Source organism: Bubalus bubalis, chromosome 2, assembly GCF_019923935.1.
Source record: "Bubalus bubalis isolate 160015118507 breed Murrah chromosome 2, NDDB_SH_1, whole genome shotgun sequence".
NCBI lineage: Eukaryota > Metazoa > Chordata > Mammalia > Artiodactyla > Bovidae > Bubalus > Bubalus bubalis.
In genome coordinates this window covers 19,591,021-19,604,856 of record NC_059158.1, presented here as the reverse complement: position 1 = coordinate 19,604,856, position 13,836 = coordinate 19,591,021, and the positions used below count along the sequence as shown (strand labels likewise).

Genomic DNA, 13,836 nt, shown 5'->3' with positions numbered 1-13,836 from the left:
AGACAAAAGTGTGTGCAATGGGATGGATGAGAAAGTTCAAATGAGCATTTTGAGGATAGTGAATGTAGCAGGTCAGGGAGCATAAAGGATTCATGTGGGCACAGTGAAGTCCTGATGTTGGTTACCACTGAACCTTCATTTAGTCAACAAGTGTTTATTGTTTGCAAACTGTGCCAGGCCCTAGACTAGGCACTACAGACCCAGAAGCAAATAGATCACGTGTCCTAAAAGGAGAGCACCACTGCCTGATTGGGGCTCCAGTCACCCTGCCCCGTGTCCTGGCAGCCAAGCTCAGATCTTCAATCCCGCCTGCAGAGAGGGATCCCCATTTCAGGCCATTCTTCCTGCAGATAAGTACACCTGCCCTCCCCCAGCCTCTGACGTGGGGCAGACACAGGAGCCCTGCGATCTCAGCACGAATAAATTACCGGCCCATCATCTTCATGCATAAAACATGGCACAGGAGGCCGGAGCCGGGCAGCCCATTGCAGCAGCTGCCTTCGGGCCAGTCCGGAGTTAAGGGAAGGTAAAAAAAAAAAAAAGGCAAGTTACAAGATAAAAGAAGTCAACGGAAGCCTCGGATATATAAAAAAAAGAAGAAGAGGGCTCAAAAAAAAATTTTTTTTTTTTTGTACGTCTGGCCCTGACTTCCTGTATCGCTGCGAGCACTTTTTTTCTCCAGCCATGAGGAGGTGTTAGACCCTCACTTTGGGACCATGGTGTTACCATCACGACTGCATTGGATCAGAAACAGGCCATGGAGGGACCGGATCCGGAGGCGGCAGCTCAACCGTGAGTGTCCGGATGCTGCCCCCTCCCCTCTCCTCCCTACCATCCCCCTCCACACCTTCCTCAACACAGGCATTTGGGCCCCTCCTGCTAATAGGCTCCAAGCATCCCCCTACACCTACTCCTTCGTGTCCTGTGCCTCATCTCCCAATGGTCTTTTCTTAATTTTCACCCACTCCTCTCTGTTCCTGTGTCCTTCCAACAGCTCTGTCCTAATGAGAGGTAACTAAACATGCTTTGTTTCAAGTAACAAGCAAGGGCCTCTTTTCTATATTTCTTCACCTTGATAGAAAGTGCAAATATTAATACCAATCAAGGGATTGTGTGGGTCGGAATTTTTGTTTTTTACAGTAGGGGGAAAATGCAATGTCTAAATCAAACAGGTATCAGTGGTGTAATTAGAATGTATGAACTCAGCGAGACACATTTCCTTTAAAGACCCAATCATATGTTTCTTAAATGATCAAGCTCAAACTAAGATCTCCTTTGAGTTAGAGGAACTCTAACCAAAAGCAAGCTTTAATTTAATTCATTGATTTGTTATTTATTAAACTATAGTTGACTTAAAGTATTGTGTTAGTTTCAGTGGTACAGCTTCAGATTCTTTTCCATCATAGGATATTACAAGATATTGAATGTAATTCCCTGTGCTATACAGTAGATCTTTGTTGTTTATTTTATATATAATGGTATGTATCTATTAATCCCATACTCCTAATTTATCCCTCTCCTTCCCTTCTCCCCTTTCAGTTCAGTTCAGTTCAGTTCATTTCAGTCGCTCAGTCGTGTCCAACTCTTTGTGACCCCATGAATTTGCAGCATGCCAGGCCTCCCTGTCCATCACCAACGCCAGGCCTCCCTGTCCATCACCAACTCCCGGACTTCACCCAAATTCATGTCCATTGAGTCGGTGATGCCATCCAGCCATCTCATCCTCTGTCATCCCCTTCTCCTCCTGACCCCAATCCCTCCCAGCATCAGAATCTTTTCCAATAAGTCAACTGTTCGCATGAGGTGGCCGAAGTATTGGAATTTCAGCTTCAGCATCATTCCTTCCAAAGAACACCCAGGACTGATCTCCTTTAGAATGGACTGGTTGGATCTCCTTGCAGTCCAAGGGACTCTCAAGAGTCTTCTCCCCTTTGCTAACTGCTAAGTCACTTCACTCGTGTCTGACTCTGTGTGACCCCAGAGACGGCAGCCCACCAGGCTCCGCCGTCCCTGGGATCCACCAGGCTCCGCCGTCCCTGGGATTCTCCAGGCAAGAACACTGGAGTGGGTTGCCATTTCCTTCTCCAGTGCATGAAAGTGAAAAGTGAAAGTGAAGTCTCTCAGTCGTCTCTGACTCTTAGCGACCCCATGGACTGCAGCCTACCAGGCTCTTCCGTCCATGGGATTTTCCAGGCAAGAGTACTGGAGTGGGGGTGCCATTGCCTTCTCCCTTCTCCCCTTTAGTAACCCTAAATTTGTTTTCCGTATCCTTGAGTGTGTTTCTCTTTTGTAAATAAGTTGATTTGTATTATTTTCTTAGATTGCACATATAAGTGGTATCATATAATATTTGTCTTTGTCTGACTTACTTCACTTAGTGTGACAATCTCTTATGTCTGTCCATGGACAATGTTTCAACCTTTTTTTATGACTGAATAATATTGTGTGTGTACCAGATCTTCTTTTCCATTCATATGTTGATGGGCATTTAGGTTGCTTCCATGTCTTGGCTGTTGTAAATAATGCTGCTATGAACATTGGGGTATATGTGTCTTTTCAAATTAAAGTTTTCGTCTTTCTGGATATATGCTCAAGAGTGGAATTGCTGGATCATATGGTAGCTCTATTTTAGTTTTTTCAAGAAGCGTCTGTACTGTTTTCTGTAGTGACTGTATCAGTTTACATTCCCACCAATAGTGTGGGAGGGTTCCCTTTTCTCCTCTCCAGCATTTAATGTTTGTAGACTATTTGATGGTGCCCATTCTGACTGGTGTGAGGTAATCAAAAGGGAGAGTGTAGTATTGAAGTAATCGGAGAAAGAGAAAGCATTCTAAGGACGTATGTGTCAAAACCACTATCCATCAGTAAGTAACAAATTGGTATATGTCTGTTGCTGGAAAGGTGTATTTAACTCAGATGTCAGCAAATTCAAAAGGTTAGAGGGGCCTGGCTGCTAAGGTAAATGAATTGAAAGGGCTATTGTCATGGTGATTAGGAATAGCTCATTCTCTTCTTATCTCTGCCGTGAGAAAAACAATAGTGAAACCATGATGATAAATTATAATTGCCTCTTTGCCTCAGTCTGGGGAGGCAATAGGGCATGGTGGAGACTGTGGTGCATGGGAAAGCACTCATCTAGGAGGGCACCCACCATTCAGTGCTGTCAGACTACTTGCATGAGGAATGGGGAGTCTGACAGGTTGTCAGATTTCCCATTTTTTTTTTTTTTTCAAGAAAAGCAAAAGAAAAGTACTATTTTCTAAGTAAAAGCTCTCAAGTATAAACATTGGAAGTTAATTCTGTAAATTGTAAATATAGCTAATAGTATGCTTTAATGCAAAATGTGACAGCTGTGGGCCACCAAGCCCTGGTTTAAGCGCTGGGTGTTGTTCTCATTAAAGGCCCATCACATAGTGTATTTAAGCCTAGTTATAGAGTCAGACACGACTGAGTGACTGATCTGGTCTGATCTGATCTGATACGTTGGCGATCCTTTCTTACGTGTTAAAAGCTCCTGGAAAAGAGTTAAATTATGATGAATGAGTGGTTTAGGAACATAAAGACCATCTACTAGCTTAGGAGGGCAAGCTGGGCTGGTTGGATTCCAAATGGCACCTGGATACAAGGAATTGCACCTGCAAAATCTTTCTTTAATGTAATTGAAGAAGCTAATTTTTTCAGAGTCTCACCTTATTCATGTGCTTCTTTCGGTTGCACCTACCTTGATTTTATTTATTTATTTAAATGTATTGCTTAATTGGGGGGAACACTTTACAGTGCTGTGTTGGTTTCTGCCGTACAACAATGCAATTCAGCCGTAATTATACATACATCACCTCCCTCCTGAGCCTCCCTCCCTCTCGCCATATCACCCCCCCGGGTCATCACAGAGCATGAAACAGGGCTCCCTATGTTATATAGCAACTTCTCACCAGCTATCTGCTTTACACACGGTCGTGTGTATATGTCGATGCTACTTTCTCTATTTGTCCCACTCTCTCCTTCCCCCACTATATCTGCATCTGCTTGATTTTAAATTCCAGTTTTTGTGGTCCCTTAGATGAGGACATCTTTGCTGTGGGATGTGCCACCAAAAAAGGATGGGGTGTGATCTGCATTGTTACATACTGACCCAGGGGTCAGCCTTCCCTCTGAAAACAAGAACTTGGGAGAAGGGCCTGCTTCATTGTACTGATTACAGTTAAATTATGAAACTAACATCTGGGTACTGTGATACGATGTCTGCATGGATTTAATATGAAACAATGATGTGTTAGTAAATGTTTAATCCAAGCTTGACATTCAGCAGGCTAGTTCTGACTTCTTTGGCCTATGTGTCTGAGGCAGGAGGGATTCTGACCTGCTGTATTAGGGTCAGAGAAATAGCAGCAGGATCCAGCTCATGGAACCCTTGAGCATGTCTGAAGGCAGAGAATTAGAGGCCATGGAAAGGGAGAAAGAGTGGAGACAGTGAAGAAGGAAGGAACAATGGAGAAGCCTTCACTGCAAACACCAGCCTGCAAGGCTCATCCTAGACGTTGTTTATCCGTTGCTAGGATCTGTGTTGGATAATTTTTCAGCCCTCTTTTTCTGAGGCCTTTCTTACAAGTTAGCATCCCCTCTAACTTGGTGACCCTAGGAGACCCTAGCATTGTTGCCCCTTGGGGTTATTCTGTCATTGAGAAAAAAAAAAACAGAAAATAACTCTTTTTTCCTTAAATACAAGCAACCTTGAATGGCAGTAAGAGGTGCACATGGTACAACTCACCCCTTTCATGCCCGTGCAGACGTTGCTAATCAACCACAACTTTCTCTGTCTTTCTTTTTTCCCAAGGAGGCTATGCCCAGTCTTAGAATCCTTTCCAATATAATGCTGCTATTTGTAATCAGTTAGACTTGCCACAACAGTTGAAATGTGAATTTGTTTTTTCTATTGCTTCACAACAAATTATCACAAGCTGATTGTCTGAAAACAACATATATTTATTATCTCACAGTTTTCATGAGTCAGGAGATTGGTTATGAATTAGCTGGGTCTTTTCCTCAGGGTCTCCCAATGCTGCAGTCAGGGTGATAGCCAAGATCACAGTCTCTTCTGAGACTCAAGGTCTTCCTCTGAGTTCAGTGGTTGTTTGCAGAATTCAGTTCCCTGTGGTTTTAGGACTGAGGGATGAGCAAAGCCTCATCCATTGTTTCCTAAAGGCTACCCACTATTCCCTGCCACAGGGCCCTCTCCACAACTTGGCAGTTCTGTTTCCTCAAGGCTAACTAGAGAGTGTCTGTTGCTGTCTGTAATCTCGCCGTTAAAGGGATCGTCTGATTAGGCCAGGCCCACCCAGGGCAACTTCCCTTTTGTTTAGTTCAAAATCAACTGATCTGGGACCTTAATTACATGTGTAAATTTTAAAATCTTTGCCATATACTGAAACCTAATCATGGAAGTAAAACCTCATCATATTCACAAGCCTTGTCCACACTCTACATAAGGAAATTATACAGAGCATGTACAGCAGGGGCAGGAATCATGGGAGCATATTAGAATTCTGCTTACTACAAAACCATTTGTCATCCTTGCACTAGAACTTTGATTTTGAGCTTCAGGAAAGCTTTGTTTTTCTTTTTTACTTTTTACTGTGAAAATTTTTCAGATGTTCAGGAAAGTAGAGAAAATAATATAATGAATCTCATATACCCATCATCTAATTTAACAGTGATTAACATTTTGCCACATTTGCTTCATCTGTTTTCCTGCTGAAATAGTTTAAAATAAATTACAAGCATTATGACATCTCAACTCTAAATATTTTAGTAAGAGCATCTCTAAAAACTAAGGGCCTTTTTCTATTTAACTGCCTAATAAAATGAATGATGATTCCCTAATATGATTTAATACATAGTTTGTATTCACATCTCCCAGGTAGATAGAATACAATTCTTAATGTGCTCCCCTAAAGCCTGTAACCCTTAGCAAAACTTCTGGCATCTAGCGTACTTGAAAATGTTTGAATTCAATCAAACATATATTCACATTAAAGCAGTGACCTCCAAAGACCAGTTTTCCCCTAGTCCCTCTCACTTCTTCTTTTCACTGCCCGAGTCTGTAATGAGATATTTACATGATTTACAGTCTATAATTGTGCGGGGTGGAAAATAATGAAACCAACGTATGAGCTGTAATGTCCTTCTTAGCGATAGTTGAATTTTAAAAGAAGCCATCAATTAAATCAATTGTCTAAAGAAAATATTAAAAATAAAAGATACCAGCAGAGAAAGCCCCAAATATGTGATGGTGGGCAGTTACCTTGAGGAGGTGCTTATCTGACATCCTGAAAACCTTATCAAGCTGCTTACCTGAGCCCTCCCCAGGTACAAAGGGGTCTAGATAGAGCAAAGCGGGCACCCAGCTTTCTGAACGATGACAGTGTCAGCTCAGGGTCTGGCCATGAGGGGTGGGCACAGATAAGAATGACCCTGACTTTCCTTGAGTCTGCTAAAATTGAGGGATGGTGAAAGGAGAGAAAACCTGGAAAGTGTATAAACATTGATAGCAGGGACGTCACATGCCTCTTCTACATCTTAGCTATTGTGGGCAAGTCCCTCTACTTCTCTGAATGTCCACTTCCTTAAGCCCAAAATGGTTGTTATAATGACACCAACCTTGCAATGTTATTGGGGAAATTAAAAGGTAAAGTATGTCAAGCGCCTAGCACAGTGCTTGACACATGGCAGCAGTAGCTCTTCGGGGTCCGAAAGACTGGTAGTGATGACATTTGGGACAGGGCGAAGGGGCTGCCATGGCCAGCACCACACTCTGGTCTAGAGGGAAATGCCATGCTGGAGAAGGCAGCCCCCCTCTTCCTTAGCTCCTAACATCATACCACTTTACCCCCTTATCTGGCCAGCTTGCACCATGCGAGGCAGGAGGCAACTCAGTCCTGCCAGGGGAAAACCACTCTGGCTCCTGGGGGTGCAACTAATTCCTGATCTGGGAAGCCAGGGTGTTTTCCACCCACGGTGCATCCCCAGGCAGTTTGCAGTACAAGTAAATGCATCCAGGTGGCACAGACCAAGGGGAACTTACTGCTTTGCCCTGCGTCTGGGGAGGGCGTTGATGGAGGAGACTACAGGCAACACCCTCTGCGGGCCCAGGGGAAAAAATGGAGGCAGTTCTCTTGTCCCTGAAAGGACAACAGTGACACAGCTGATAGACGTCTGGGAGTCAGGAATGCTGCTGTCCCCAAGATACCATTGGTCACTTCCTTCCCAGTGTTAATGTGACGTGGCTGTCTCTGGTTGTCTGGTTTGGCCCTTTCCCTGACTCAGTGTGGTGGTTTTCTTGATCATGATGGGGCATGAAGGGGACCGGTAGGCAGCAGTCTGAGTTCCACAGACCTGTCTCTGGACAGTGGTTGGGAGTGCAGGTGTGACTTTGAAGGAGGGCTCTCCTAGATTGGCAGCTCTCCTACACTTGGAGGTAAGAAGAACCCAGCCGGTTATTCCTTATGCAGTGTGGCTTTGGAAGGCAGTCTGGTTCAAAGGAAAGTCTTGGAGTCTTCTAAATACCTGTGTCACTAGATGAAATGGAGGCCACGGTTGGTTCTGCGCAGACCCCAGAGGGGGCCAACGGATGGAGCAGTATGCAGGGCTGCCCACTTGGCAGATGACTAGTGCTTGCCAAAGACCCAGCATCGGCTTACAGAGCAGTCTGGCTGACTATCGGCTTTCCTGGCTCACCTGTTAACTGGGGAGGGTCGGCAGACGTGCTGTTGGGCTGGAACGATTCTCACATTTCTCCCCAGGGCTCCTCACCCTCAGGATTTTTCACCAGCTTGGGGAAGCCATATGGCTGCAGATTGAGCTTTTCAGCCTGGGTACAGGCACCCAAACATCCTAGACAAGAGAAGAAGCCATATTGTTGCCTTTCCTGATCTGCTTGCCCTTGTTCTGACACTGTTAGCCTAGCTTCCAAATGTCAAATTCGTTGTGGTGCTGTTGCTGATTCAAGGTGGTCTTCTCGATTCTTTTTTTTTAAAATGAAGTATAGTTAATTTACAAAATTGGGTAAGTTTCTGGTGTCCAGCAGAGTGATTCAGTTACACATGTATATGTGTGTGTATATATATATGTGTGTATGGATATGAGAGTTGGACTAAAAAGAAAGCTGAGCACTGAAGAATTGATGCTTTTGAACTGTGGTGTTGGAGAAGACTCTTGAGAGTCCCTTGGACTGCAAGGAAATCCAACCAGTCCATCCTAAAGGAGATCAGTCATGGGTGTTCATTGGAAGGACTGATGCTGAAGCCGAAACTCCAATACTTTGGCCACCTCATGCGAAGAGTTGACTCCTTGGAAAAGACCCTGATGCTGGGAAAGATTGAAGGCAGGAGGAGAAGGGGATGACAGAGGATGAGATGGCTGGATGGCATCACCATCTCAATGGATATGAGTTTGAGCAAGCTCCAAGAGTTGGTGATGGATAGGGAAGCCTGGTGTCCTCGACCCCCCTGCAATCCATGGGGTCACAAAGAGTTGGACACAACTGAGTGACTGAACTGAACTGAATATATATATATATATATATATATATATATTTCATATTCTTTTCCATTATAGCTTATTATGAGATGCTGAATATAGTTCTCTGTGTTATACAGTAGGAACTTATTTTATACATAGTTTGTATCTGCTGATCTCAAACTCCTAGCTTATCCCCCTGTGCACCCCCTGCTTTCCCCTTTAGTAACCATAAGTTTGTTTTCTGTCTGAGTCTGTTTCTGTTTTGTACATTCATTTGCATCATTTTTTTAGAGTCCACATATAGTGATTTCATATAATATTTGTCTTTCTCCGTTTGACTTACTTCACTTAGTATGTTAATCTCAAGGTTCATCCATGTTGCTGCAAATGGCATTATTTAGTTCTTTCTTGTGGCTAATATTCCATTGTATATATGTACCACATCTCCTTTATGCATTCATCTGTCAATATACATTTAGGTTTCTCCCATGTCTTGGCTATTGTAGATAGTGCTGCTATGAACATTGGGGTGCATGTATCTTTTGGAATTAGAGTTTCCTTTGGATACATGCCCAGGAGGGGGATCACTGAATCATATGGTAGCTCTGTTTTAAGTTTTTAAAGGAACCGTCATACTGTTTTCCATGGTGGTTCTGTCCTGTCTTACACACCATGAGTTCCTTTCTTGATTTCTGTTTCCTTGAAAGCCATAAACTTAAAGACTTGGGAGGAGGTGAGCAAGGGGTCACCTCAAGTATAAAAAAGCAAATAAAGAAACCTTCAAGAACATTTCTATAATCCACAGATCACATATTATCCTAGGTTTCAGTCTGCGTGCATGCTACGTATTCAGTCGCTCAGGTGTGTCTGACTCTTTGCAACCCCATTGACTGTAGTTCCCAGCCAGGCTCCTCTGTCCATGGGATTTCCCAGGCAAGAATACTAGAATGAGTTGCCATTTCCTCCTCCAGGGGATCTTCCCAACCCAGGGATTGTACCAAAGTCTCCTGCATTGGCAGGCAGATTCTTTACCACTGAGCCACGAGGGAAGCCCAGGTTTCAGTCTAGCCACCTCATAAAGTTGCCCATGAACAGCCTCAGCCCAGACAGCAGGTAGGCCAGCCCCCTAGGGCCTGAGTTTCTCCCCAGTTCCACATCCTGTTTTCCCGCTGTTCTGCCAGTTACTGAGAATTTGGCTGTATTTTGTCGTAGGGAGCCTAGTATTCATACTGGTGTAATAATTGGTTATATCACTTCAAACATGACTTTACCTATTTTCTCATCATCCAGAATATTAGTTATTTCTATGGGAGTCTTACCCTCGTCCTTCCTGCCTGAACAATTGAGTCTGGAGTGCCACTGCCAAATGCCCCATTCCAGCTTATACTGTCAAGGAAAAAAAGGACTGGAAACCTGAGAACAGGAGATACTTTGAATAATTCAAGGGGGTTCTGTTGATTGAGAAAGTGCTCTCTTTGTATGTACACTGACCTGGACAGATATTTCAGCTGTCTCCAGCCAAGGATGGACAAAAGAGAGAGTGTGGAGGAAAAGAGGAAGGAGAGGAAGAAGAAACAAATTTGAATACAACTAACTAAAATTAAAAAAATGAAAACAGCAGTGGGATTAGAGGACTCAGAGCTTGATGGCAGGTCTTAAAGCCTTTAATCCTCAGATTGGTTGTTGGTGGAGAGATCTAAAGAGCCCCAAAGTTAATCACTGGAATAACATCTTGGACTCTGGTTGGAAGCAGAAAATTACCAAAATTGCAGACTTTGTCCATAGAATTAAACCAGTGTATTAGGATGGGGTAGGGGAGGTGGGGGAAGAGTCTTACGGGATAGAGACCATCTTAGCCTAAAAACAAGCCACTGTGGGATAGAAACCATCTTAGCCTAAAAACAAACTAAACTTCTTTAGTTTGTTTTGATCTGATACAAAACTATTACGTCTTTGTTGTATAATAACCACACAATACAAAAAAACATATGAGGGCTTCCCTGGTGGCTCAGTGGTAAAGAATCTGCCTGCCAGTGCAGGGGGCATGGATTTGATCCCTGGTCCAGGAAGATTCCACATATCGTGGGACACAACTACTGAAGCCCAAGTGCCTAGAGCTTGTGCTGTGCAACAAGAGAAACCACTGCACTGAGAAACCCACACACTGCAACGAAGAGTAGCCCCCACTCACTGCAACGAAAGAAAGCCTGGGTGCAGCAACGAAGACCCAGCACAGCCATAATTAAGTAAATCTTTTAAAAAAAGGAAAAAAAAAACACATAAGAGAGCAGGAGAAAGTCATCTAGAATTCCCAGCCCCCTCATCGTACAGCACAGTGATCCCATTTCTTTTTGTAAAATATGATCAATATGTTATTTTCATAGGCTCCGTTCTGCAACTTGCTTGTTTCATTTAACAACATAACTTGAGTACTTTTCTGACAGTCAGTATCCATAAATAATCTTTAGACTTTAGATACAGTCAAATTCAAATGGAGGCCTGCAGAGTTTGGGCATTTTGAATGTATCTAATCTGATTCACTGAAATATACCTTAAAAATTATTATAATTATAAAAGTGGATTGAATTGGATGGGGACTGAACAGTCCACTTAATTTTCACATAACCTGGTAGTCTCTGACTTTCCAGCCATGCTGTACTGCCCTGTCTGTACTCAGATAATAATGTGGCGTGTTTAAAAGATCAGGGTAATCAGGAATGGGTTTGTGTATCTACTTTCAGAAAACTATCCCTACACACTCTATGACGGGTAAATCTTTTCATCCCCCACCACATGAAGGGTGATTTGAACACAAGTCCAACCATTCCTTATCCCGTCACAGGTTGGTACCTGGTTTGCAAGATACTAGGATGCCCTTGTGCTTACGGCTGGGTAGATTAGCATGGATCTTCATCATAGAATGTAACGGAAAGAGGCATCTTAAACCAGAGCCCCCCCCAAAAAAGAGTTAGGCAAGATCAAGAAAAACAGAGTCTGGGATATTTGCTCACCATCTGAATTGCTGCTGCCCAGAGCTTTGTTCCCTGAAGTTTTTGTACGAATAGAGTCAAATTAATCCAATTCTTCAGTGTTCAAGCAAGTGACAAAAAGCCATAAAGAACTTACTTGCTAGTATTGTGTTAACAGGAGGATAGCAAATACATGCAAATGAGCCTGCAAATAATCTCAAGAGATTCCCCACTGTGGACCAAGAGGAAGCTTTACTTCTGTCAGGATGGTTTCAAAGGGAGAGAAAAGATGCTTTTTTGAGCTGTCAGAAACTATGAAAGCAATTTTGTGGGCCTGAAAGCACCCTCTAAGTGGTGCAGATGATGAAGGAATGTGTTAGATGTATTTTTAAATGATTTCCAAGATTTCATAAGCACAATTTTTACATACAGAAAGGTTGAAAGAATTATAGTGGGACTATCCAAATAACCACCACTTAGATTCTACCACTAATATTTTACTATACTTGCTTTATCTTATACCTATCCATATATCCATCCCTCTATCAATCCATGAATAAATCTTATTTTCAGTGCTTTCAGGGAATTTCCTGGCTGTCCAGTGGTTAGGTTTCCATGCTTTCACTGGTTCGGACCTGTGTTCAACCCGTGATTGGGGAACTAAGATCACACAAGCCCTGTAGCACAGCCAAAAATTAAAAACAAAACAAAGCAAAAATGCTTTCAAAGTTAGTTATAGACATCCACACACCTCACTCTAAATACTTATATATATACACACATGTATATATATGTGTGTGTGTCATTTAATCTTTGTTAATGGTTCTCAAGTTTTTTGAGGTTTAATTTACATCCATTTTTTGGTGTATAGTCTTGGGCTTCCTAGGTGACACTAGCGGCTAAGAACCCACCTGCTAATGCAGGTTAGATGTGAGAGATGCCAGTTTGATTCCTGGGTCAGGAAGATCCCCTATAGGAGGGCACAGCCACCCACTCCAGTATTCTTGCCTGGAGAATCCCATGGGCAGAGGAGCCTGGTGGGCTGCAGTCCATGAGATAGCACAGAGTCGGACACGACTGAAGCAACTTAGCACGCACCCATGTGTGAGTCTTGATAAACATCTATAGTTGTGTAACTACCACAACAATCAAGATTTGAAAAGTTCCACCACCTCAAACATTCCCTCATGCTCCTTTGTAGTCAACCCAAGCCTTCATCAACCAGTGGTCTGCTTTCTGTTCTTATAGTTTTATCTTTTTCAGAATGTTTTCTACATGGAATCTATAGCTGTAGCCTTCTGAGTCTGGCTTCTTTAGTTTAGCATAATACATTCAAGATTCACCCATGCTGTTGCATGCACATTTGTGCATCTTCACTGCAGAGTGGGATCTATTATTGGGTGTATTTTTATAAGGTATAATCATGTGCAGGTGGTAAAATCCCTGATTCCCCCAAAAGCCTGGGCAAACAGTGATTACCACAGTGGACAACCCCTCGGGTCTCCATGGTTCTCCTGGCTCTGTTCCCATCTCCAGAAGCTCTAGACAAATTAGGGACAAGGAACCTCTCTGGAGTCCTGATGTGCTTTGTCTGTGCCCTGGGAGTATTAGTGGGAACTACTCAGGGATACTTTATTTACCTTTTAAATTATCATCAGTAAATGATTCTGGTTCAGAAGGTATCAACCCTACCTTTTTTCCTGTGACACTGTATGTGATTGCAGAGACAAGTCGGGATTGTTTTTCCCAGTATGAGACCTAAATCCAGGCTGACATAGAGGAGCAGAGGCAAGGTGGCGGGTGTGGGGCGGAGAGAACCAGAACGAGAGAGAGGGAAGCCCGTTCTCTATGGAGGCCCTACTGGCCTTGACAAGCTCACACAGTTGCAGAGGAGCCAGGAGTCCTGCTGGGGCTGAAGAGCTCTGACTGGCCCATTCTTTCTCCCTCCATTTTCTTTCCCTAATGCAAGTTAAAATTCTGTGTTTCACATCTAAAATAATAACATCCCACACACAGAAGGAAAAGAGTGAAAGAACCTGTTGATTTCTTCAGGAAATCATGCAGTTTAGCTTTAGGCTTTTAGTCTAACTTTTAACTGAGCAGCCCACACATCGTTATCATTCTCTCAAAGGACTAGACATCAACTTCCTGCTATCTCCTCCACAGCTAAAATGAAGTTGCCTGGTTTTAAGATGAGCAGCATAATCTTCAGGGAGAGACTACATTTTTTTTTTCACCCTTACCCCTAATGCGGTCTCCATTTCTGTATCATCTTAAGAAGGTAATGTGGAGGGCGAATGTGAGTGTCCCCACCAAGGGCATGGGATTTGTTTTCAGGTCTCGCCTCTCA

The 13,836-nt window shown here is 43.2% G+C and overlaps 1 protein-coding gene across 5 annotated transcripts in view; it reads left to right on the top strand.

Annotated features, from left to right (window-relative positions):
* Positions 1 to 339: 339 nt before the first annotated feature.
* The window catches only part of RIPOR2 (RHO family interacting cell polarization regulator 2), a 214,405-nt gene continuing 200,908 nt past the window's right edge, over positions 340 to 13,836 (top strand). Inside the window, exon 1 of one of the 5 annotated variants that reach the window (XM_044927953.2) lies at positions 340 to 792. In XM_044927953.2, the coding sequence (XP_044783888.1) occupies positions 717 to 792 (76 nt within the window). In that variant the 5' untranslated portion in view covers positions 340 to 716. The remainder of the gene's footprint in view (positions 793 to 13,836) is intronic. The other 4 variants (XM_006051188.4, XM_044927957.2, XR_003103949.3 and 1 more) reach the window with 4 other exon arrangements.